At 36.9% G+C, this 23,556-nt stretch overlaps 2 protein-coding genes and 1 long non-coding RNA gene across 5 annotated transcripts in view; 2 read left to right on the forward strand and 1 right to left on the reverse strand.

Moving 5' to 3' along the window:
- LOC127643297 (carboxyl-terminal PDZ ligand of neuronal nitric oxide synthase protein-like) overlaps positions 1–9,300 on the reverse strand; it is a 65,282-nt gene extending 55,982 nt beyond the window's left edge. Inside the window, exons 1-2 of the mRNA XM_052125977.1 lie at positions 8,720–9,300; positions 1,358–1,429 (exon numbers count right to left, since the gene is read on the reverse strand). Of these exons, the coding sequence (XP_051981937.1) occupies positions 1,358–1,429; positions 8,720–8,830 (183 nt within the window). The 5' untranslated portion in view covers positions 8,831–9,300. The remainder of the gene's footprint in view (positions 1–1,357; positions 1,430–8,719) is intronic.
- LOC127643298 (uncharacterized) lies at positions 6,221–7,698 on the forward strand. 2 transcript variants are annotated; one of them, XR_007970476.1, is made up of 5 exons: positions 6,221–6,316; positions 6,560–6,630; positions 6,810–6,912; positions 7,175–7,377; positions 7,542–7,698. It is a non-coding gene; the product is annotated as an uncharacterized LOC127643298 (long non-coding RNA). The 2 variants fall into 2 exon arrangements; XR_007970477.1 differs by having other exon boundaries at positions 7,501–7,696.
- A 5,845-nt stretch (positions 9,301–15,145) lies between the features above and the next one.
- The window catches only part of LOC127642897 (tubulin polyglutamylase TTLL11-like), a 36,923-nt gene continuing 28,512 nt past the window's right edge, over positions 15,146–23,556 (forward strand). For both annotated transcript variants that reach the window (XM_052125334.1, XM_052125335.1), the window contains exons 1-2: positions 15,146–15,687; positions 22,337–22,436. In XM_052125334.1, coding sequence (XP_051981294.1) covers positions 15,163–15,687; positions 22,337–22,436 — 625 coding nt within the window. In that variant the 5' untranslated portion in view covers positions 15,146–15,162. The remainder of the gene's footprint in view (positions 15,688–22,336; positions 22,437–23,556) is intronic.

Consider the following 23,556-nt stretch of genomic DNA (forward strand, 5'->3'; position numbering starts at 1 on the left):
TTAACAACTGAGGGTAAAAAACAGAAAAGGTATTAAAAGGAGACATTTTACAGATTGCGAATTGATTGCGTGGATCTTTGGACACACATCAGACAGAATGAGTCAAACTAAACTTTTACCCTCGGCACGTAATGAAAGGATCTTTGCATATTACAAAGATCGATGTTGGGATTTTAAGAATAGAAATCCAGATCATTCCAATGAAGACGGTGATTAATCTGAAAATTTTATTTTTAATAAACCATAATCCCTTTTATTATTATTTTAAGTCAGACGTTTTGTTTTATAGGTTAAACAAAGCAAAATTAAAATATTTTTGGGTATCCACCACCGGAACCTCCTTCTATCCTCTGAGTACACATAGCATAAGTTAGGAATCCATGGATTAAAATACTGGAATCGGATGGTTTACTTTTATGTCACTTTTATGTCATTTGTGGAGCTTGAAGAAATATATTTGTTTGTGTTCTGCAAAGTTTGTAACGGAATGAGGGTGGGTAAATGATGAAAGAAATTATCATTTTTGGGTGAACTATTCTTTAACAAATCCAAAAGAGAGTATAGGACTACACTCTGCAAATATACAGTATATACAGTATTACATATATAAACCAGGAATTAAATTTTCAGAATTTTTTTTTAAATATACCTCCTAACTCACACACCCTTGTACAGTAACAACTTTTCATTCAGACATGCTTATTTACAGCCCCATCATGGAAAGCATTGGATAAACAAGGGTATTTTTAAATATTCCTTTATGGTTTCATGTACACATGCACACACTCACGCTCACAGCAGGTGCGCAAGGAAAGTTGCTCAGCAGGACTCAATTTCCAGGGGTGACTTGCCACTCAAAACCTCATTCCATCATTATGAAAGCTCATTTACTCACAAATACACAGAGAGAGAGATAACAGGGGGCTGGATAACAGGGTCAGTACACATTATTTACTGTTGTTTTTGAGCCGTGGAACAGGATCTAACACAACAAGGCCAAAGATTTCAAACTTGTCTCTGAGGGAACCCAATAACCCAGAAAATAACAGCAGTGAAACAAATAGAGACTGACAATCCCCTAATAAGCCCAAAACAATTCCATCAGTAATCCAAGTAATCTGGGCATGAAAAATGAAACCTCAGATACAAAAATACTATCAGGGTATACACCCTAAACTAAGCTCATACACATATATACTGCAGAGTAGTTTATAAAAATAGAGGAGCGGGCTGTTTTTTTTCTGGCCCAGCTAATGAGTCTTACTCTGCAAAAGGCACGTCTGAGGAAACAGCTGCTGTGGGGAAATCAGCAGTAATTACTCAGCACTCACTGTGTGAAAGTGTCTGAAGGACTTACCCTGATTCTTCTCATAGCAGCAACAATCTCCATGCGACTGTTAGGTCTTGGGACGTCCAGGCTGCCAACATACTGCAAAAGAAACACATGACTGAATGTTAGTACTCTAACTGCTGAACTCATCTTTTTGCCCTTTACATGGAACATGTATTTCTCTTAACACATAAAACATAAATCAATAATTGAGTTACTTAAAGACAAACATTATAAACACTTCCAAATATATAAAAAACATAATAAATAATGTAATTGATGCTACTATCATATATACAGTGCATCTGGAATGTATTCACAACGCTTCACTTTTTCCACATTTTGTTATGTTACAGCCTTATTCCAAAATTGATTAAATTCATTATTTTCCTCAACATTCTATAAACAATACCCCATAATGACAATGTGAAAGAAGTTTGTTTGAAATCTTTGCAAATGTATTAAATATAATAAATGAAAAAAAAAAAACATTACATGTGCATAAGTATTCACAGCCTTTGCATGACACTCAAAATTAAGATCAAGTGCATCCTGTTTCCCCTGATCATCCTTGAGATGTTTTTACAACTTGATTGGAGTCCACCTGTGGTAAATTCAGTTGATTGGACATGATTTGGGAAGGCACACCCCTGTCTATATAAGGTCCCACAGTTGACAGTGCATGTCAGAGCACAAACCAAGCCATGAAGTCCAAGGAATTGTATCGAGGCACAGATCTGGGGAAGGGTACAGAAAAAAATTCTGCAGCTTTGAAGGTCCCAATGATCACAGTGGCCTCCATCATCCGTATATGGAACAAGTTTGGAACCACCAGGACTCTTCCTAGAGCTGGCTGCCTGAGCGATTAGGGGAGAAGGGCCTTAGTCAGGGAGGTGACCAAGACAGCCTGCCTGCAGTTTGCCAAAAGGCACCTGAAGGACTCTCAGACCATGAGAAACAAAGTTCTCTGGTCTGATGAAACAAAGATTGAACAATTTGGCCTGAAAAGCAAGCATCATATCTGGAGGAAACCGGGCACTGCTCATCACCTGGCCAATACCATCCCTACAGTGAAGCATGGTGGTGTCAGCATCATGCTGTGGGGATGTTTTTCAGCGGCAGGAACTGGGAGACTAGTCAGGAACGAGAGAAAGATGACTGCAGCAATGTACAGAGACATCCTTGATGAAAACCTGCTCCTGAACGCTCTGAACCTCAGACTGGGGAAAAGGTTTATCTTCCAACAGGACAACGACCCTAAGCACACAGCCAAGATAACAAGGGAGTGGCTACGGGACAACTCTGTGAATGTCCTTGAGTGGCCCAGCCAGAGCCCATATTTTAACCCGATTGAACATCTCTAGAGAGATCTGAAAATGGCTGTGCACTGACGCTCCCCATCCAACCTGATGGAGCTTGAGAGGTCCTGCAAAGAAGAATGGGAGAAACTGCCCAAAAATAAGTGTGCCAAGCTTGTAGCATCATACACAAAAAGACTTGAGGCTGTAATTGGTGCCAAAAGTGCTTCAATAAAGTATTGAGCAAAGGCTGTGAATACTTATGTACATGAGATTTTCCTTTTAATAAATTTGCAAAGATTTCAAACAAGCTTCTTTCGCATTGTCATTATGGGGTATTGTTTGTGGAATTGAGGAAAATAATTAATTTAATCCATTTTGGAATAAGGCTGTAACATAACAAAATGTGGAAAAAGTGAAGCGCTGTGAATACTTTCCGGATGCACTGTGTGTATATATAAGAGAGAGGAAACACAAACATAGATGTAGAGGAAATATACAGAAATGTGTTTAATTTCAAAATTTGCAGAGCATTTCAGTGTCCTCCCTGTAAGGATAATCTCAGGGAAAATAGTCTAGGAGAGAAAAATCAGATGTCAGGTGGCTAAAGTTCTACACCTCTATTAATGCTAAATATTAATCTGAAGCACAAAGCCAGTGTCTAATACCACTCATACCATGCTCATGCTAACATATGTCCGCATAAGCTACTCAACTGACATGTCTTTCACTATAGGGTTCTGTTTCACAACACTGTATGACAACTACTGACCACTAACCCAGCATTTTATCCCATATTATATGTGAATGATAGCATAGACTCAAACAACATGCTTGCCAAGTATAGGTTTTTTGCACAAAACAGTGTTCTTTCATGACTATGTTGACCTATTTTGAAGCTTTACTGAGATGTTTACCTTAACTGCTTATCTCCATCTTCCACAATGCAAATCCTTACAGTTTATGAGAGAAACAGCTAATCGGGCAACAGATCAGCACATACTGTACAGCAACATGTACAGCTGATATACACTTTCAAAGATAAGACCGCTTCCAAAATATGTGACTAGCTCCAGTTTAGTCATTGAAATTCCCTGGAAGATAATCCTGCATCACAAATTGGAGCTAAAATTGCTCAGCAATAGGCTTCTGAGTGGCTCAGTCTACAAAGCTTTAGGTTTCCTGAGGCATGAATGGCTTACAGATAAGCTCTCTGGGAAAACACCAGTATTTATGAAACAACAAACTGTAATATTAGTTAATACTGGTACAAGTATCTGAATTGGTAGATTATGCGATTGCTTTTATAAATAGACTGAGGAGTTAACTGGGACCTTAAAAAATATGCTGTCTTTCACTAATGAGAATAAATTAAAGATTTACAAGTTCAGGGCATTAAAGCTTTAAAGGAATAGGTTACTAGTCTCTCATAATTTACTCACCCTCATGCCATCCCAGATGTCACTTTCTTTCTTCTGCTGAAAAAAACAAAGATTTTAAGGAGAATATCTCAGCTCTGTAGATCCATACAATGCAAGGGAATGGTGGCTAGAACTTTGAAGCTCCAAAAAGCACATAAAGTCAGCATAAATGTAATCCATACAAAGCCAGCTCTTAAATCCTTATCTTCAGGTGCAATATGATTGCTGTAGGTGAGAACAGATCAATATTTCTTTTTTGGAGTTTCTAAGTTCTAGCCATCATTCACTTGCACTGTATGGACATACAGAGCTGAGATATTCTTCTAAAAATCTTCATTTCTGTTCAGCAGAAGAATAAAAGGCATAAACATATGGGATGGCATGAGGGTGAGTAAATGATGAGAGAATTCTTTTTTTTTTTGATGAACTATTCCTTTAAGTATGCTCAATAGAACATAGGTTGCTGATCAGACTCATATTCACATCAGGTATTAGACCTTGCATCTTCACTGGGTTTATTGTCATTTTCCAGCATATAAGCTTGTAAGGAAAATAATTTGTTACTGTTTGGAAAGTTTATAATATACGGAAGAGGATTAGGGCCAAGCAATAATTAAAAAAAATAAAGCCATCTCGAGATTAAAGTCATTATAATGCGAGATTAAACTCGTTAAATTTCGAGAAAAAAGTCTAAATACAATCTTGAGAATAAAGTCATTATAATGCGAGATTAAACTCGTTAAATTTAATCTCGCATTATAATGACTTTATTCTCGATATTTAATGAGATTATTCTCAAGATTGTATTTCGACTTTTTTCTCGAAATGTAACTAGTTTAATCTCGCATTATAATGACTTTAATCTCGATATTTAATGAGATTATTCTCAAGATTGTATTTCGACTTTTTTCTCGAAATGTAACGAGTTTAATCTCGCATTATAATGACTTTAATCTCGAGATGGTTTTATTTTTTTATTATTGCTTGGCCCTAATCCTCTTCCGTAATAATAATCTAACATGTAGGCTAGATTTTAACTTTTTACAGCATAATATTGGCTTTAAAAATCTAGTTCAAGTTACATCACTTAAAACCTAGTGACAGCATTTTAGGAGGTAACACACCTATGCTGTTCAAAAATGTTGCACAAGTAGCCAGCTCACTATGTTTTGAGACACAACCACTAAATTAGGTTTTATTTGACGAATACAGGTCAAATGGCCGCAGCTTCAAAAGAAACAAAACACCCTCCATAGTTTTAAAGACGCCTTAGCTCAGTTAAACAACTAATTTCACCAAGTCCAGAATATATTTTTCAGCAATGCAGCCATCGATGAGGAAGTTGTGCCAGACACCTAAAATAGGTTAAACGCTTTGCATACATCCCACTGAGCAAGCGACGTCTGTGGACATACAAAACAGGTTGATATCTCGTCCGTCCGTCCAGGCCATGATCTGAACGTCCATTGACAGCCAGAATTAGTCGATTAATGACACTGATAAATTATGTCCCATCAGGCCATAATCTATAGGTCCACTGACAGCCAGAACTAGTTCAGAACAGACGTTCATACTGGCTATAATCTGGACGTCCGTTGACATCCAGAATTAGTCGATGAATGACGTGAAAAAGATGTCCAATCTGGCCACAATCTATAGGTCCACTGACAGCCAGAACTAGTTCAGAACAGACGTTCATACTGGCTATAATCTGGACGTCCGTTGACGTCCAGAATTAGTCGATGAATGACGTGAAAAAGATGTCCAATCTGGCCACAATCTAAACGTCCACTGACAGCCAGAACTAGTTCAGAACAGACGTTCATACTGGCTATAATCTGGACGTCCGTTGACGTCCAGAATTAGTCGATGAATGACGTGAAAAAGATGTCCAATCTGGCCACAATCGAAACGTCATTTATTTATTATTATTAAATGCTTGTAGAAGAAAACTACATCAAGTTTGCAAGTACAACAAAAAATATAACAAACATCGTCATTGTCATAACATTACAACTATATGTAACCGGGTGGTAAATACCCTTAAAGTTTGTTTTTCGCCTTGTATGTTTAAAACTGTTATTTGATATGTTGAGTGAATTATGGAGACAGGAAAGGCAGCGGTTACCTGTATTTCCCTGGAGTTGTCAACAGGTGGCGCTATGTGTGTTGCGTACGAGATTATGCGCATGCATTCTCACCTCGGTCATTGTTTTGATAGACATGCAACGAGTAGTGTGAGAGAGACGCTCACTCTCTGGGAACGGGTAAATATAATGTTATGTGGTAATAATCTTGATAAATACCATTTGTGGATGTATACTTTGTTGTGTAAATATGGATATATTATCATATTTGAGAAGTTATGTCGTGTGTAATGTCCGCGATGATATGACGTCACACCATGCGGTGCAGGCCTGTTCATTTGACATTAAGAAATGCTATGCACTTTTTTCAAATGTTCATTGTGCTTTTCATGTGATTTGTATTTAATGTGATTATTTACACAGTGTACAACAGTATGTTGAGCATTTCAACCCTCGTGAGGTGAATGTGATGTTCTGTAGGAGCTGATTGTTACGTGAGTGTTATTTTCTCTAATTTCTTTCAAGTGATATGTAAGTGGGAAATATAAAAATGTACTTATGTTGTTTTGTTTGTACAGTATTCTCACTGCCGTATTGTACCTTATAGTATTGTGCCGTATTGTATTGTTTTGGAATCGTGTTGCATATTATTTTTTGTCTTTGATTGGATTAGGCTCTTCACCAATCAGCTGATTGAACTTCTATTCAATATGAAGGGAAGGGCAAAAAAGATAAAATTTGAATTGAAGACAATAAATTGTTTTCAGCAATAAAAGGTGAGCTTCATATTATGGTCATTAAAAAAAAAAGTGTGTATATATGTATGTGTGTGTGGAATGCTTAATATCAGGCTTGATGTAATTTGACTTGATTTTTGATTTGATAACTAGGCATTTCATAAACTAGACATAATCATTTCATTGATTTGAGTACTCAAATTTTCATCTATGTATACTATGTATCTCTGCTGCAAGCTAGACCACAACAGTGGCGTTTGTATATTTATTTTACATGTGGATTTTTTTGCTTTGATTGTAGCTGCTGTCATGAAATGGGACCCAGCTGCTACAGAGGCCCAAATAAAGTCTGCTGCATCTGATCATCTGAAACATGCCCCGGGAGAGTCAGGGGTGGTGGCTGTAAATGAATATATTGTGGACCTTATAGCAGCCACATTTTGTTAATTGTTTACTGTTTTAACAAAATTTTATAGCACTTTTATTTATAACTTTACTGTTCAGGTTTTAAGTTGTATTGTGTTAATTTATACTTGACTGTTCAGGTTTTAAGTTGTATTGTGTTAATTTATACTTGACTGTTCAGGTTTTAAGTTGTATTGTGTTAATTTATACTTGACTGTTCAGGTTTTAAGTTGTATTGTGTTAATTTATACTTGACTGTTCAGGTTTTAAGTTGTATTGTGTTAATTTATACTTGACTGTTCAGGTTTTAAGTTGTATTGTGTTAATTTATACTTGACTGTTCAGGTTTTAAGTTGTATTGTGTTAATTTATACTTTACTGTTCTGGTTTTAAGCTTGGGTAAAATTTGTAATAAAAATATATTTTCAGATTTAAATAATTTATTTCTTGGAGTGATCAGTTTGTTTTACAGGAAAATGTTAAGCAGTTTATTACAAATATATTATAAGATATAAAAATGCAAGACTATATACACTAGGCTACACTTTTATTCAATTGAATATTCAATATTATCAATATTCTTTACAATCTAATTTAGGTCTATGGTCTGCGTGTCTGCAGTTTCATGACACGACAACCATTAACAATGAGTAACTGGGTTTTCTCAGTGAGAACGAACTCACTGCCACTGTTTTAAAGTAAAAACATTTTAAAGTTGGATCCTGGCAAATATGCACAGATGGGATTTCCATGTCAGTATGGGTCTTTAACAGTCTTCTTTGACATTTCTACTACAGAAAACGCGTCTAATACAACTTTTATTCTGGCTGCCTTTAGATGTCTTAACAATTACGTCTGTAGCACGTCTTTAATTGACGTCTATACAATGTCCAGAAAAGACGTATAAAAAACTTTCATTCTGGCTCCTGTGAGGACGTCTTCTGGATGTCTAACAATTACGTCTGTAGCACGTCTTTAATTGACGTCTAAACAATGTCCAGAAAAGACGTATAAAAAACTTTCATTCTGGCTCCTGTGAGGACGTCTTCTGGATGTCTAACAATTACGTCTGTAGCACGTCTTTAATTGACGTCTAAACAATGTCCAGAAAAGACGTATAAAAAACTTTCATTCTGGCTCCTGTGAGGACGTCTTCTGGATGTCTAACAATTACGTCTTTTAGACGTGGTCTAGACGACTTTTTGCTCGCTGGGATCTATCCAGTGGCATTTCCATTTGTTTCCCCGCAGCATGTGTCTATTGTCTGATGTCATCGCTGCTATCCAAAACATGATCCTGACAAACTGATGTGTAATTTACGCCAGTTACACTACATGCGATATGACCAATTTGTCTTATAGAATCTTCATGTAACTAGAAAGTAGCCACAATTAGAATAGTAATTATTTCAAATGCGTTGTTTAAGGATAGTCTATTTCACCTTTGCTTGAAATTGTATTCCGTGTTGATACGCTTCCTCGTTGTGAAGCGGGACTCGGGAATCCGCCACATCGTCCACCAGGTTGTACCTGTTTCTCCCGTGCATTTTCATTGGAACCCGTCCGGATGCTCAGCGAGAAATTCTTCTGATAGTCCCCAAGGTTAAAAATTGCTGGCAACTAAAAATATAGCTTCAGTTTAATCAGCCGAAAACAAGTCGCGGGTACAAGAGATATACAATGCGTGGGAGCCCATTATAGATCGCATCTAGCCCGGGAAAAACTCAGCGTTTTCACAGCGGGGTAAAGTTCGTTTTAGGTTCGATATTCAGTTTCTCTTACCCACGTTCTCTGCAGGCGACAATCTTACAAAGATATCACTAGAAAGTTGGGTTAAAAGGTATATAACAACACTATACTTTCATAAATCATTGCACTCGGAACAGTCAACGCTTGGTGTGACTGGATAATTATGCTTAAAAACGCTCCAATGCGTTTTCATTGCCTAGCGCAAATAAGGGAACGTCTGCAAATTCCCCCCACTACACTAAAACGTAGGTGGTGTCTAATCGTTCATTCCGTTATATATAAAAAAGAAAATTCATATTCCAAATGTTGTAGTAAGCTGCTATTAGACAGACCGACTTACTAAAAATGAAATTATTACTGTATGCATTATGAGTAGGCTATAATAATAATACATTTTAGTGGAAAAAAATCACAAGAGTTCGTTGTTCATGCCCAAAAGGGTTTTCGAGGGGAAGGAGAGGGGGGGAGGGGAAGGAGGGGGGGAGGGGGGTCTCCAAACTAGATTGCGCAGCCTTAAAGTCAAGGGCCCCCTGGTAGTCAAGGGCCCCTGGGCACTGGCCCCATTGGCTCGGTCGGTAAAATAACTTTTATGTGAAATCTTACCTGAAGTAAAATGAAATGGCCTGTGAAATATCCAGATACAGAGATACTACTCATACAACAACACTTATTTGTTGTATTGAAGAGTAAGCTCTTGTATTAAGTTCTTGTATTAATACTACACTAAGGATGCATGATTGAAAATGGAGCTGACTCTTAAAACAAAAACGAGGTAGATAAATTACTATGTCTAGTGTTTTAGTTTGAACCACCAGTAGCTGAATATCATAAACATAAAAGTGCTGGTGGTGGATTTTGAAGTGAAAAAGACAACCTGAGTCTGATTATTAGCCAGACACAGGAGGCAACAGTACATCAGAGCAGATGACTCACAACTGGACTTAAATTAACTGGAGTCAGTGGAAGATAAGAGGTTGTTACGGCATCCTCTGAACAACATTTCTTAGAGCACATTGCTTTTGGAAATGATACTTGAGATCTTTTCTGTCCACTTCGATCAGAATTCTTTATACCACCTCTACCGTTGAGCCTGTAGAACAGGAAGCATGAGCTGTTCTCACTTCATATAAGTAATACTATAATAAGTCTGTCCAATAGCAGCTTACTACAACCTTTGAAATGTGAAAATATCATTTAGTTTAATTTTTGTGATTTTTTTTCCCCAAAATAATTTAATACTGTTCTCATATGATAAGGCATACTGTAATCTCACCTGTAGTAATCTCCAACAGCAGTTTTTCACGATAGAACATTCAAGTCAATTCAATGAATGCTCGGACGCCCGTGACGTTTTAGCGCAGTGTGTGGAGTTTTCAGATGGTCCCTTAAACACCATAGGCAAATATCCAAAGAATATCGGACTTGTAACCAACTTTACCTCTCTTGAAATCACAGGGCGCCTCAGCACAAAAGAAATGTGCTGGGCGCCTCTTTCCCCCTCTCATCCCTCAACCGTCGGCTGCGTTAATTAAACAAGTTTAGCTTCAGCTCAAGTGCAGTGAGGGAGAGCCCACTATGGATAAATTCAACACATTTCGTCTCCGAGTTTCAAACCCAGATCATTGCACCGCACTCTCCACACTGCTGTTCACATGGAGAAAAGTTCCGTCACTTGCAAGCTCAGCTACGAACCTCTAAGACGTCTTTGAACCACCGCTTAGCATAATAAAAGAGTACCTCGTAATTCTATGAAAGATTGTGAGTCTTACATAAAAGTACATAGTTGTAAGTCTATGTAAGATCGCGAAAATATATATTTTAATACATGAGAACCATTTAGTCCTAGATTTAGGAGCTGCCAGTTGTTTTGACGCAAGAGCTAGTGCTAGTATCCTTATGTCTTATTTCGTCTTAAACTGTTCTAACACGAAGTTAAAGTTCACCCAAAAATGAAAATTCTGTAATCATTTACCCACCCCTCATGTTTTACTCTTTTTTTATTCTGTGGAACACAATGGGGTCCAAATTTCAAGCTCCGAAAAAAGACAGAGAGGCAGCATAAAAGTAATTAATGCATCTCGAATGGTTTAATCCATGTCAAGCGTTACAGTAGCTTTAGGTGAGAAACAAACAAAAAATTCAGTCCTTATTTGTTAAAAAAATACTCCCTTCCACCTAGCTCTATAGACACATTAATTAGACTTGTTCTTGCTTCCTCCTCCTTCCACAGAATATGTTTATACGAGTTTGGTAAGGCTGAGTGAGTAAATGATAACAGAATTTTCATTTTTGGGTAAACTACTCCTTTAATATCATGAAACTGACATTTGAAACAAACAATATGCCCAACTATTTTGTAGAAAACATAGAACAAACACAGAAATGTTACAGCACACTTGGAATGCTGACTACAGAGCTCTGGGCCACACCATACTGAATAATTCACAGAATCATATTAGAGGAATTTTTAGCCTATATGCCAACTGAGACAGTGACATTTTTTATTTTAAGAAGTTTGAAGTCCAAGTATAGACAGTAAGGGCTGGTCTGCTGACTCCATCCTGCCCTATGCACTACATAAGCAAAGCATCTCTGGTACAGAGTCATTATCACAGGTATGATGGACTCAATGCATGTCTATGGAGATGAATCTGTATTCAAGAGAGATTCCTTGGAACCGTACCCGAGTCCACTTGAAAAGGTGGTCTGGGGTACAGTTCATTTCAACTCTGGAATGGTTAGCTGCTGATATGAACAAAATCGTACCCATTCATGGAAATGAACCACTTGTGATTACTGATTCTGTATAATTTGCATCTTTGCAGGTTCGCAATCTCAATTATTATGGTATAAATAATTTCTCATACTAGCTTGTGTCCAAATTCATCACCTTCAGAGAGCAGCTCACATTCCTCACATCTCTTACAAAGCATCCGTGGGCTCACGGCAGACAAACACTATAATATTCATCACATCATTGCTTGTACATTCAATGCATCAGCGGGAGACAAAGTGCTGTTCTGTGCATGGCAAATTTTCATGGTAAATACAAAGAGACAAACTTAAAATTTTCACTTAACACAGTGGTAAACAGCTGCCACTTGTACTCACATTGATGACGTAATCAGACCGTGTTTTGGACCCAAATAATATGATGTAAACAGAACACAGACCAGCAGGACCAGGGGGAGTGGGGAGGTTATGAACTCTGGTTCGGTCCAAGCAATCGAACCAAATACAATTGGCAGGTTTGGTTCGATTAAAACGAACTCTGGTGCGATTGCTCTGTTAGTGCGGTTCATTTGAACAAGTGTGAACGCTGCCATCTGAACCTTGGTGCGCAACAAACAAGTGGACCGAGACACCCTGAATAGTCGGTCTCAGTTCGCTTCTAAACAAACTCTGGTGTGGTTTGACTGATAAATGAACGCAGCATGGGCCAAAGACATCTAAACAGACCAATAACAGTATGTGATGTCACAAGATGCGACCCTAAATATAACATGATTTGATAACATAAAAAGAGTAGTTAGAGTGGTATACGCAAAACAAAATGAGCAGAGGGATAATATGGAGCAATGAGGAGGTAAAGTTCCTTATTAACATTGGGTCCGACGAGTATATTTCCAGTATACTGGAAAAAACACAACAAAAATGCTCAAGTGTTCAAAATGTTCAGTGATAGGTTAAGGGAAAGTAGGTCCAACAAGCACATGTACCTCAGCAGCCACCATTGTTTTGGAATGTTTCCAATATGGTTGTGACCTTATCCTTATGCCTTTTGTTTTGTAACATTAGGTTTAGTGTTAAAAATGCCAGGGTGAACGCTAAGCGAACCAGGACTAAATGTATCATTTTCTTTTTTGGTCCGAACCAAGAGAACTACAAGTGTGAACACACCCTTAAGACACAGTGAGAGTTAGAGTTTCCTTTTCAGTACCAACACAAGTGCTCTCTCTGCTGCATCATATGAGCAAGTACCACTTGACCACACATGACAAATGAGACTGAGGCTACAATCTCAGAAAACTTAATAAATAATTTAATTCATATGATATGAAAAATGTATCATATAATTTATATGTCAGATGTCAAGTGGCCATAAAAGATCAGTCACTGAGATATTACATAACCATTTACATGTCATTGCAGTTTTGTATATGCTCTTCCATTTTCTTTGACACTTACGGTATAGTAACATCATGTCCAGTGTAAGCTGAAAACACTTGTTTATGGTGTTTTGTCAAACATTATTACATACTCAGGTCTTTAGGGACCTGGCACATATATCTATCACAAATTATATATATAAAAAGATACAAAAGCCACAGAATTTTCAAAACATTTTCAAGACAAAAAGAAAGTAATAGAATATTTTCTGATAATTTAATCTTTTGTTTATCAAATAACAAAGAGATGATGCAGCAAATATAGAACAGGATTCATTACTTCCACACTGAAATGTTATGAGATGCAACTGGCTGTTAAACATATTGAACTTCACAAAACACATAGGCTACACAAGTATTTTCTCAGGCACTATTTGAGCCTAAATAGAGACAACTTAATTTCATAATTTCAGTAGTGTACACCCAACTGATAATATAAAAATTATACTGTCCATGTGTTGTACTTGCTATAATTTACTTCCATGTTGCTTCTTTGTCAAATAGCAATGTCAAATGTAAATCAAGTCAATCACTGAAACATCAGCTCCACCCTTAGGAACAAACAGCATGTATAATATTTGTACACCCATATGATATACTGATAATGCTCACTTGTTTCACAGAAAATCAATGTGATATGGTAGTCATAGTACTCATTTGTTTTGTAATAAACAAAGAAATATTAATCCTGTGAAAGTAAACTTATATAGATATGAAATAAAAATACAAATATTATTTATGGCCATGCAAAAAGCTGATCCTATTACATATCTAGGGTCTTTAATGACCCTATATACATTATATATATATATATATATATATATATATATATATATATAGCAATTTTGCCTTTTTACACTTCAGAATCAGAAAACAAAAGGTTGAGGAATAATAAAGAGGTGTGAACATAAGTCCAAAAATGGATGAGGTAGGCCAACAGGTACAGTGGACTGAGGTCCCGGGGTCACTTGAGATTTGAGGTATGCATTAAAGTTTTACTTTAAAAGTGTAAACGGATATTATGACTGTAATTATAAATCAAATCACAATCCGATGGCTAACTGTGATAAATGGAAATGCTTACTAGGTTCTCAACATTCTAGTCCATTGATTTTTTTCGCTTTGCGCATGCCCTGAGTCCAGCGCAATATGTTGCTGCCATGTGCCTCGACGGCTTCCGTCAGTTGCGTTGTCAACAGCACAAAAACACCTGCGTTGCTGCATCAGCACACACACTGGAGCTTTACTTCTCTCTCCATCAGCTGATATCTCATCAAACATGTCCTTCAGCGTTTTAGCATATAGCAGGTAAACGGACCACAGAGGTTTTGATTTGAAGGTCTAGTGCGCTGTGCCGTCTCCAAGTAAGATAGACGTTCCCTCACCGGCACTTTTAAATTGAGCTGTACAGAGGGAGTGTGGTGATGGTGATGCGTCCATCCGTGGTCCACAATAGTTTTCACTATATATATATATATGCTGCGATATGTGACGTTAGTTGAGTGTTTCAATAAAAAAAAGAATGGGATAAATTAAGCAAACTTAATTTCCTATGAAGATTTTAGAGTTATTATCTGCTGTTCGTTATTAGAGGGGGGTTCCCATCGGTTAAAGCCGAGGCAGGATAGGACACTGGACAGCTCTTGCGCCTGGAGCCACTCCTGTCCCGTTAGATTACAGTCAGAGACATTCAGCACATTGAAGTGATGTGTGATCTGTCAATGCTATAGAGGTCTTTATATATAATCAGGTGTAATGTCATGGAGCCTATATCCGTGTGTCTACACAAGCTCAATGTTTGGCTATTTTATTGGCTAATATTCTGTCTTTTTTTTTTTTTTTTTTAATTTTGGCTGCACCAGCTGGTCCATGCTAGCTTCTCATACTAGTATATTATCCTGACAATCTAGATGAGGGAACAAACAACCTGATTACATTAATGTTATAGATTAACAAGTGATCACACTATGAGCGATCACTATGAGAAAGTGAAGTTTCAGCTGCAGCAGAATGCGTCCGGAGAGGCTGTGGAGACGGAGGCCGCGGCCGAAGGGGAGCAGATGTCCCCGGCCTCCGTGTCTCCAGTCACCGCTGATGTCTCCTGCGCTGCTCGAAGAGACAAATCCAGAGGTGGCGGAAGAAGTCAGAGTAAAGGCAGGAGCAAATCAGAAGGCAATGGGAGACAGATGAACGGTAAACAAGTGTCGGATCTGATACCGCAGAAGAAGTCGGATCCTTTACGAGTGTGCCTTATCTGCAATGAGCAAGCCCTTCAAATTAAAGGGACGGGAAGGACCTTAACGGGTAAAACAGCGAAAAACGGTCACGTTGAGTCATGCCAGAGACAGACGAATGGGAAGTGTGAACATCACGGCAAAGAGGATGGGAGGAAAGTGGCTAAAAAGAGGAGACCTGTGACGGTGGACATTTCAAAAGCGAAGACGTCGCTGGAAGCGCTGAAACTCAGCATCAGACAACTGAAGTGGAAAGAGGTGAGAGCAGCACCCCTTTAGAACTGACATGCGACGGGGCTAGTAACCTTATACGTTATCACACACATGTCTTTAAGATAAGATAATGCACTTGTCGGTATTCTTTGATAAGGACTTTTTTTTTTTTTTAATTATAATTAATTAATTTCAGGAACGTTTAAGGTATCCATGATAAACACATCACATCTACTCTAGATAATGAAGGGTACAATGGGGCTAAAGGCACACCTCAAGGAAAAATTGATTTGTCACAAAATGTATCAAGATTCAAGTATATTTTTATTGAATAAATGTGTGAAAAGAAATAACAACAGAAGGTTGTTTGATTTTATTTTATTTTCAGGGCTCCCTCACTTAGGGTAAAAGGCCCCTTGGGTGGTTATTTGATATAGTGTATAAAATAGGTGGTCCCGATCATTTCACTTTTTTTATCAGGATCTCTGTCATAAATGGCTATATGTAAGCTTTCTGCACACTTTCACTATTAATTGAATTTTCCTCTTCCCAGTAATATCATTTTGATGACAAAAAAGTTTTAAAAGTTTAAAAGGCTAATTACAAAATATTTTTATTTTAATTAAATTTATTTATTTATTTAAATAATAGGATAAAATGGTCATACAATTCATCCATCCATCCATCCATCCATCCATCCATCCATCGTCAACCGCTTATCCTGTGTACAGGGTCGCGGGGGGCTGGAGCCTATCCCAGCTAACATTGGGCGAAAGGCGGGGGACACCCTGGACAGGTCGCCAGTCCATCGCAGATTATTAGACACTATCTAATGCTAAATTTAATTAGCTGAACTTTAAAATCTCAATACTATTATTTCTCTGGCTTTCTCTTTCTTTCTGTTCAGTCTCTACAAATATACCTGGCTGCAGTTTGCTAAATGACTAGGTCATACTTAGTCTGTCGCACATATGCTGGGTCTCACTCACACAGTTTCGGTTTTGACAGTGGTTCAGATGAAAGTGAGTTTTCGGGCAATGCAAAGAGATATGGCAGCTTGCCTGTATCTCCTGCACGCCTGGTTTTTCACTTGTGGGTGAAATCTTCAGTCTACAGTATATCTGCTCTTGTATTTATTATGCACTTGACATGCTTTGCACATAATGAATAAACATGCACTGCACCACACAGTCAGTTTCTGTGCTAAATCTGTGCTATCTCCTTTTAATTTACTTATGCCAATTTGTGCCATTGTACAAAGGTGCCTGGGTTTGTTCCTTACAGGCAAACAGATGCCCTAATCCCACCCCCACCCTAATCGGAGCCGGTAAGGCTGAGCAGCCTGCCAGGAACAACTCAGGAAAACCTTTCTCCTATCATGTGAAGTTTCAGGAAGTAAAAAAAAAAAAAAAATATATATATATATATATATATATATATATATATATATATATATATATATATATATATATATATATATATATATTATTTAATTGCGTTTCATTAATTTATGAATTGCCTTAATTGCATAATTTTTTTAAACAAACAATTTTAATCAGAGAAATTAACGCATTAATTTTCCCAGCCCTAGTTTTTAAATACTGAAATGTTGTTTTGGCTGTTAATGCTAAACTTATTGGACTGTGCTATAACCAAAAGATTAACAAGGAAATTAAGTTTTTTTTCATGAATTATCCTGTGAATCAAGTGGAATATGACTTTGCCATTATTTGGACTCCTCCTTCCTTAATGATAGTCAAAGTGAGAACACAGAGTCCTACACATCATAATATAACATTTATCCGTTAAAGTTATCTACTCTTTTTTTTTTTTTTAGCCCCTGGCAATAAAAACAAACACTTGCTTGTGGCCTGTAGGTTTAATATTTCAACAGGCATTGCCATTGTTTAACCTTGTCCTTAAACACAATTTTACCAACACTGTCATATGGTTACTAATGACTGTCTGTGTGAATTCAGGCAGCATTAAAAAAGAAACACTCATAAATACATTAATAAAGTTGTAAAACTATACCATGTGCATGCCACCTGTCATTAAGCCTGTTGAATGAATGTCTTCACCCCTTCTGCTCAACTCCACTGAAATATTATGAGCCTATGTAATACAAAGCTGCCTTGTTAAAGTTTGGTTTCAAGTTTAAATGTATCCACTTCACCTTTTATCCTGTCTGGTATACCAAAGGCTGTTTCAAGGGCAGGAGGCATTCCCACCTGTGTTTTGAAAACGTTTTAAAGACTGTTATTATTTCATGTTAGTTGGAATATATCCTTTTTGTTTTGTAGTGTATTTTCACATATGATTTTGCTTTTGCTTACCGAAAATCGAAACACTGACCCCAGTGGGCAAAGCAGTAAGTGTTGTTGGGCATATGGGCACATGTGAGCTCCATTTTCCAGGTATAATGTCCATGGAGGGTCGCCAAAAGAAAGTTGTGTAGAAGAATGCATAGTTTCTAAACTGTACCCCCAATCTAAACTCCAAACCTAAACCTAAACGTCAGTGGAGTAAAAATTTAAGTTAGAGGGTATAATGCAACCTCTGGATCGCAATCATCACTGATTATGCAAATGCGATTACTTTCTGGTTTTAACGCAGGATCCGAAACCCGGGTTTCCCTGGTCGTGACATGCAAACATGTCTGATAGGAGATTCTGCTTGTCAGTGAGTCGGCACAATGTATCCAAGATGCCGACTTCCCTTGTGATCATGTTGAATTTTCACCCAATACAAACTGTAGTTAAAGGAATGTTCCAGGTTCAATACAAATTAAGCTCAATTGAAAGCATTTTTAGCACAATATTAATTGCCACAAAAATTAATTTCAACTTTTACATTGAGGGTCTTACTATGGATGTGAATGGGGGCCAGTTTTTTATGTTAAAATACTCACTGTTTCAAAAGTATAGCCATAAGACATAAACAATATGCATGTTAACATGATTTTAGTGTGATAATCACTTTTATGTGTTATGTTGTAAACAATTTTACATCTTCGTTGCCACGACAACTTAATTTCAACAAACCTAAAATGACTGAAAAATTATAATTTAAACAACATTACAGCTCATATAACACATACGTTTTAACAGAAGAATTGATGTAAGTGCATTTATAAAATTACAAGTTCACATTTCTGCTTTCAAACCCTCCAAAAAGTGTCCACATTCACTTCCATTGTAAGTGCCTCACTGTTACCTAGGTTTTTGCTTTTTTTAAAGAAAAGGAGGGGCGAGTCGAAATTAATATTTGTGGTAATAAACATTATGCCACAAATGCTGTCGATGGAGCATTTCTTGTTTTGAACCCGGAACATTTCTATAACAAACACATATGTCCATACATTTTTTTTCTTTAGCAATATCAAGATCTTTGTTTGAAATATAAATGTATATTGGAAAGTGTATGTTTTACTGTAGGTCACACTTTCTTTTAAGTTTTTCACCAATTTAAATCCCATTTTTATCTTTTTAAAGGTCTGACGGTGTGACAAATGAATAACAAAATTGTACAAATACTGCACTCAATGTAGTCTCTAAATGAGTAGGAGCTCATATAAGCTACATGAATCATAATTATAAAAGAATGATCAAAATACACAAAAATATTTTAGATGGAATATAGCATGTCACACCACAGGACATGTCAACTTCCAAAAAAGTAGGCTTATTTCATGCAAATTATCCAGAAGCCCTTGCATAATAAAAGTCTTTAGCTTTTCTCACAAATTATTTTGATTAATATTTCATGAGACAATTATATGGGATCATCTTGTAAAGCAAATAATTATTCAGCAGGTGATAGTGACTCACTATACTTGGTTGCCTCAAAGAGAGTTTCACTGTCTTTACTGGAGTTCACCTGAAATTTTCTGTGCAACTGAGATGGAAGCTCAGAAGGGAAGTGCCTTTTAGTCACCATTATCTTAATATTAGTTACATGTTTTACATGCTTGTAAAGGCGTATTGTTAATGTCCAGTGATGCAGTTGTTTGCTGACTTTCACCATATGGCCATGCCTTCATGGTGGTAAATGATTAGGACAATCTGGGATAATCCCATATGCCTGTATTCCCACTCCTTGCCTTCCCTGTACAGTACAGCACAGGAAACCAGTGCTTACAGAATCGAGCTGTAGAGCTTTGTGTAGAAGTGTGATGTGTGTACAAAAATTCTGTGCATACAGGTTTAATTGCATATAGCTAACATACAAATGAGCGCAAGGATATATTGTACACGCATATAAAGTGTGGGGTAAAATTAATTAATTGAGATCAAAGTATTTTACATAAAGACTGTAGCTCTTATTACACTAGGCCACAACAATACCAGGTATGCATGTATATACAATATATATATATATATATATATATATATATATATATTCATTTTTCTTTAGGTTTTGAAAGTTCTTGGCTCAGTTTTCTAATGTTTGTTTCATGACAATTTCACGTGACTTGTACCTGCTAAACAATTTCAAGTGATAGGGCTAATGGTAATTGGATTAACAAGGCATGTCCTCATTTACTGATCTGCTCCATGGCAACACTAACAGAGACATGAAATCTCATTTATGTTTAATTGAACTTTGAGCTCTTCATGTTTAATTTAGTTTAGGTTTAGTTTTTTCCAACTAACAACGGTTTCCAGCAATACATATTATGTAACATGATGTTACCAGTTGCAAAATTCTTCGTCATTAAAAATCATATTCTTAGCAGCCAACGCTGCGACACTATAATCATATCAAGACCTACTGTAATATACTAAATCTGATTTGAATTTCATGTTTTATTGTATTGCTCTGCATCATGCAGAGGTCACAAAGACTAATTCAGTGAAAATATTTACTCTCTAAAGTTTAAGGCATTAAAATGTTTACCTACAGAGAGCCATGAATTGAATATCAAACCCTGAAATCAGAAAACTGAACAAATGTAATTTGGCCAGTAATGGAATTACCAATGATGCCAATAGTTCAGTTGTTCAATTAATAATAAATGTTTTGTTTTTTTTGTTTCTGGATCGGATACAGGTCTAATACAGATTTCCATATTTATCTGACGATTTCAAGTTCACAAAGTCTAGTACAGTCTCCTTATTAAAAAAATGCAAGGACAAACGATAATAAGTATGTAAATGCATGCAATAGTGCCATCATCCACAAAGGAGCAGTTTAGTACAGTGATAGATACTTCAGATAGCAGCTGGAGGTAGTACAGTTAAAGGAATATTCCCGGATCAAAACAACTTAAGCTCAATCTACAGTATTGATTACCACAAAAATGTATTTTGGCTTTCCACTTATTTTCTTAAAAACCAATAAGCAAAAATTGGTTTTAAAGCGAGGCACTTACAATGGAAGTAAATGGGGGCCAATTTTTAAACATTAAAATACTCACTTTTTCGAAGGTTTAACCACAAGACATAAACCGTATGCGTGTTTAATGTGATAAAATCACTTACCTTTTCTTTTTTTTTTTTTTTTTTTTAAAAGGAGGTGTGAGTCGGATTTGATTTTTGTGGTAATCAACATTATGCCACAAATGCTGTCGATTGAGTATAACTTTTATTAAACCTGCAATAGTCCTTTAAAAGTGCACTCAGTAATTACGAGTGCACTTTTTTACTACTAAAAAAGATTTATAGTAAATTTGAAACATGGATAAAATCATGGCTACTCATGTGAGATGAAGGCTCCAGTTATATCTGTAACCTTATAAAAGCTCTTTTATTCTACATGAAGCAGGGTCGCCTCATGGGGCAGCCATGTTAGAATCACATGACCAAATTAATACTACTGGCCTCATCTCAGTAACTGCCTTGTTATTGGACACTTTACTTCATGGATTAAATTAATCCTGGTTTACTGTTTCTACAACTGAAAACTACTGTGTTTGAATGATGCAGCATCCAGGCCACTAGGTGTCAGTGTAAGCCATGCTTTAACATACATCAAAAAATTACTGAGTGCACCTTTAACTCTATATTTATTTATTTTTTGGCCAGTGATTGCCATGCTTTTTTCCTCCCACACTCACACGAATTTCTAGTTTCCTCTACATGTCAGGTGCCCAATATAGTAACACTGCCTCACACTCCATTAGCCTGTTAAACAGTGACATAATCCTCCCAAAATCCAGTTTAGACGCGTAACCAAGCCTATACTCAGCACACTAACTGCATCCTGATTAGTGCACTTGATAACTTACCTCACTGTAGCCTGCACACACTGTCATCTTAAATAGGGCCTCAGAAATTCATATAGAATTCACATGAGTATAAGGGAAAAAGCCTTTTCCACTTGAAAGTCTTTAGAACATTGGTACATGTACATCAGCTTATTAAATGTAATTTTATTATGGTGCATATCTTAACCCCGTTTCTGTCATCAATACTGTTGCTTTTATAGAAGTATATAGAACTGTTATAGAACTGTTTTCCATCCAAGTCATTGGAGGTATAGCCCTCAAGCAAAATGTGTATAATATTCATGTTCAAGGAGGAAGTAGAAATTGTTTAGGTCTAGGAAACATGTGGAGGCGCTTTTTTTTTATTCTGACATAGTTAGTATGAAACACCCTTGTCAAAAGTATGACATGTTTATTGTGTTGTGATCGATAGTTTTCTCCTTTCCTTTGCCTCAAATCTCTTTCCATTTCCTTTCAATCCTGCAGTTTCCGATGGGTAGGCGGGCAGCCTGTGATATCTACTGGCATGGTGTGTCTTTTCATGACAATGAAAACATTGTTTCTGGGCAAGTCAACAAGTTCCCAGGTAAACTTCACTCAAAGTAGGTCAATAACAGGCTTGCTTGCCATAGGAACACACCATCTGTTACAAGATAAAGGTATAGTTCCCACAAAAATGAAAATTCTGTCATCATTCACACACCCTTATTTTGTTCCAAACCTGTATGACTTTCTGATTTCTGTGAAACACAAAAAGAGTTAGGTTTGGGTTTGACATCATTAAAAAAATGAAGGTGTTTTTAAGATAATTTTGGTGGCTCTTAACAACTAGCCAGGGCACATTGTACCTGCTGCTAAATACCTTACTTCCATTGGTCCATGTCATTGATTGGTGTGACTTGGAGCTCCACTTACTTTAAGGCAGACTAATTCCAGTTACATTATTCAGTCAGTAAAGGTCAGTCAACATGAATACAACGGAGTGCAGATTTATTAGCAAACTGGTGCAGACTTATCTACTTCTATACAATCGTTCATGTAGAGACAAGAAATGCCATGTTTTTTTTTAATGAGTCTTTAAAAAGGAATCCAAGTCTAGGTCACTCTTTTGTAATAAATGCTGCTTTACTCATGTGCCTTCTGCAGCTGAAAGCCATTCACACATGCCCAAAGTAAGACATATAATTCTTTTGTCTGTATTCTACCCATTAACACTCTTTTATACAACCATCATTGCAGTAGTATCATTGTCATCATAAATGACTATGTAAAAATACAGTAAATAATTTACTATGTATCTATTAGGGATGGTAAGATTCACAGATTCGCATCGGTGCACCGGCATTAAAGTTTACGATGCGACGCATCGATTTAAAAAAGTGTGCATCGGATACAAGTTGGCATTTGTATCATGATGTATAATTTCTAACATACTTGCATCGGTAAAAACCGATGTATTTATATATAATTCTTAGTAGATGCGCTATACTTTTATTATTTAGAAAGTGGCCCAATAATTTGTGACCAATATTATATTATGTAGATTGATTTCTCTTTAAACTGTTTCTCCAGCGCGTTCTCTCATCACCACTGCTGCTACGTGAATATGACGTATCACAACAATACGGAGGCTGAAACGTGTCCTGAGAGTCACATAGAACAGGAGTGCCCAGTACGTCGATCGCGATCTACCAGTCGATCGCAAT

This window comes from Xyrauchen texanus, chromosome 4 (genome assembly GCF_025860055.1).
Source record: "Xyrauchen texanus isolate HMW12.3.18 chromosome 4, RBS_HiC_50CHRs, whole genome shotgun sequence".
NCBI classification, from domain to species: domain Eukaryota; kingdom Metazoa; phylum Chordata; class Actinopteri; order Cypriniformes; family Catostomidae; genus Xyrauchen; species Xyrauchen texanus.